General features: G+C 46.1%; 1 protein-coding gene across 3 annotated transcripts in view; it reads right to left on the bottom strand.

The window, feature by feature from the left end:
* p4ha1a (prolyl 4-hydroxylase, alpha polypeptide I a) overlaps positions 1-2,500 on the bottom strand; it is a 26,388-nt gene that overhangs the window by 9,012 nt on the left and 14,876 nt on the right. For 2 of the 3 annotated variants that reach the window (XR_006030675.1, XM_042085418.1), the window contains exon 9: positions 105-175. The exons of the other annotated variant lie outside the window; for it this stretch is intronic. Coding sequence is in view for 1 of the 2 variants with exons in the window: in XM_042085418.1 (XP_041941352.1) it covers positions 105-175 (71 nt within the window). In the remaining variant the exon portion in view is untranslated. The remainder of the gene's footprint in view (positions 1-104; positions 176-2,500) is intronic. 3 annotated transcript variants of the gene reach the window in all.

Here is a 2,500-nt window from a genome sequence, read left to right as displayed (position 1 = left end):
CCGATCCTGCCGAGACTGCTGCCAGTGAGGTCATGCATCAGGAGGAGGTGGGCGGGGCTTGTGTTGGTTCTGGGCGGGGCTCCAGTCCTGTGGGCGGGCCTTACCTCTTGCTGACGCGGTAGGGGGCGGTCTCCAGCACACCTGTGATGGGGTTGGAGATGGTGGCTCTCGCCAGCTGTGGAGCCCGCCCCGCCCAGAGGAGTCGGTTACAACACAACACCGCTCTGTGTGGCCCTCAAGGGCACCCTTACAGCCACACAATCACACAGAGTAGAATGGACATTCCCGTTCCCAAAAACGCTGCGTTTGGATTCTCCGTCCTATCGGCTTTTTCTGTCCTCTTTCCCTTGACGTCTATGGGACACTTAACAACGTCAAGGTAAGGAAAGGTAAGAAGCTGAATTCATACAGGACAACCGCAATGTTAAGAAAATCTGACTCCGTTTACACTAAGCTACATAGTTATGGGAGGGCAGGTGTAACTGACGTGTCATGTTGACTGGTTGTTGCTACCTGGCATAAGGAATTGTGGGGCGTCACTATTAGCCTTCCTATTGTAAAGGATGTCTAAGTGCACCCTATGTTAAAAGAGATTTGAAAAGGAAGCACTGAAGCACCTTTCCTAAGCATGCGAATGTGAATGCACAAAAAGTCCAGAAGTGTCCCAATTTTTGTTCTCCGCACTCGGAGGGGTCCAGTGTGCAGACCGACTATGCAACAGATAGAAATGATGATATAAGTGAAGAAATTGCATCCCACTTTCCGTGCCAAATGTTCCACTAACGACGACAAAGTGAACAGGGTTATAACTTGTGCTGAGTGGCAGGATCAGGGTATGGGAATCAGATCAAGGGCTTCATTGAGGGAATGTTTAAATATGTTAATCATTGAGAAAAAAACAGACTATATAGTTTTAAACAAATGTAACATTTGTAAATCTATAGTTAAGCAATGTACAGACAGATACACAAATAAATGACCATAAATCAATTTTGTGTAACAACATGACAAGACATTTGGTCAAACAAAAGTGAGAGATGGATGTTGTGACACTCTGTGATACTCCAATGGCCTCCCATGCCACTCATGACTTTTCAGTGATGTCATGTTAGCCTGACGAGCCAGACGCAGATGTTGATGTAGGGTCTGGGGACTCACCATTCGCAGTGCTCAGTCCAAGGGGCGGGATAATCGGTTGTCTTTTAAATTCCCTCTGCACGCAATAGGACAGCGCTACAACTCATGAGTCCCATGCGTTTTCCCACCAGCGGAGCTAGTTGGCTAGTTCAAACTTTTGCCAACTTAAAAAAAGCTTAACTCGTGTCACGCTGTTCGCCAACAGCAACATCCATCTTCTTTGTTTTCAAGTAGTAGGGAATTCACGCCGAACCGTTGCAACTCTGCCATCAATCATTATGATAGGCCCGCTTACCGACTCTATACACGATGTGATTGGCCTTATCGAAGTTTAATTTCTCCAGCTCGCAAGCCAACGGAGAGTTGCTAGACTACCCTGCTAGGGTGCGTCTAGATTTCTAGGCTAATGTCATGTGGCTCAGACTGAGATCACTTTCACTGATAGACTGAAATGCTGCTAGCAAACCTTTCTAAAGTTGAAACGGGAATGTTGAAACAGGAGTGTTGAAATGGGAGTGTTGAAACGGGAGTGTTGAAACAGGAGTGTTGAAATGGGAGTGTTGAAACGGGAGTGTTGAAACGGGAGTGTTGAAATGGGAGTGTTGAAACAGGAGTGTTGAAATGGGAGTGTTCATAGCTTCAAGTGGGATTCCGATGTAAAGGTTCTGATGGAGATGCAAGACTCATTTGATGCCCCATGCAAAGTTCTGTTTGTAGAGGAATGTTGCTGATATTGCACATCATGTCCATTGTACTCTTTGTAATTCTACACTTCTTCCACTAGGAGGAGACACTACCTGCACCTCTGTGTGCATACCTCTACGGTGTAATACACACACACACACACACACACACACACACACACACACACACACACACACACACACACTACAGAATGGAGCACAACAGGCTCTGGAGCCATGCTGTCGACTCCACACGTGTTGACACTCCACACACTGTAAAGCTTTCTACAGCCGTACAGGTGTGCAAGGTGGAATTTTGAATTCAAGGATTTCTGAATTCAAACACACACACGCGCACACACACAAGGCTGGGAACTTGGAAGAAGTTTGCCCACAACACAAATTTATTTGCATTTAATTCTTGAGTCAACTTGGTGAGTCAAAGACAAGTACAAGCTAGCACAACTGTCTTTGTTCTTAGAAGGAGAATCTCAGAACATGAACACAGATACACACACATTAATATACACAGACACACACATACACCCTGAGCTGTGGTGTGCATCTCTGTTCTTGTTTGGAAGGGATGGTGTAGATCTCTGATCTGGTTTGGACATGGTGGTGGGCATCTCTGATCTGGTTTGGAAGGGATAGTGTGCATCTCTGATCTGGTTTGGAAG

Source organism: Alosa sapidissima, chromosome 3, assembly GCF_018492685.1.
Source record: "Alosa sapidissima isolate fAloSap1 chromosome 3, fAloSap1.pri, whole genome shotgun sequence".
Lineage (NCBI taxonomy): Eukaryota > Metazoa > Chordata > Actinopteri > Clupeiformes > Clupeidae > Alosa > Alosa sapidissima.
This window is presented reverse-complemented; position numbering and strand designations above follow the sequence as displayed.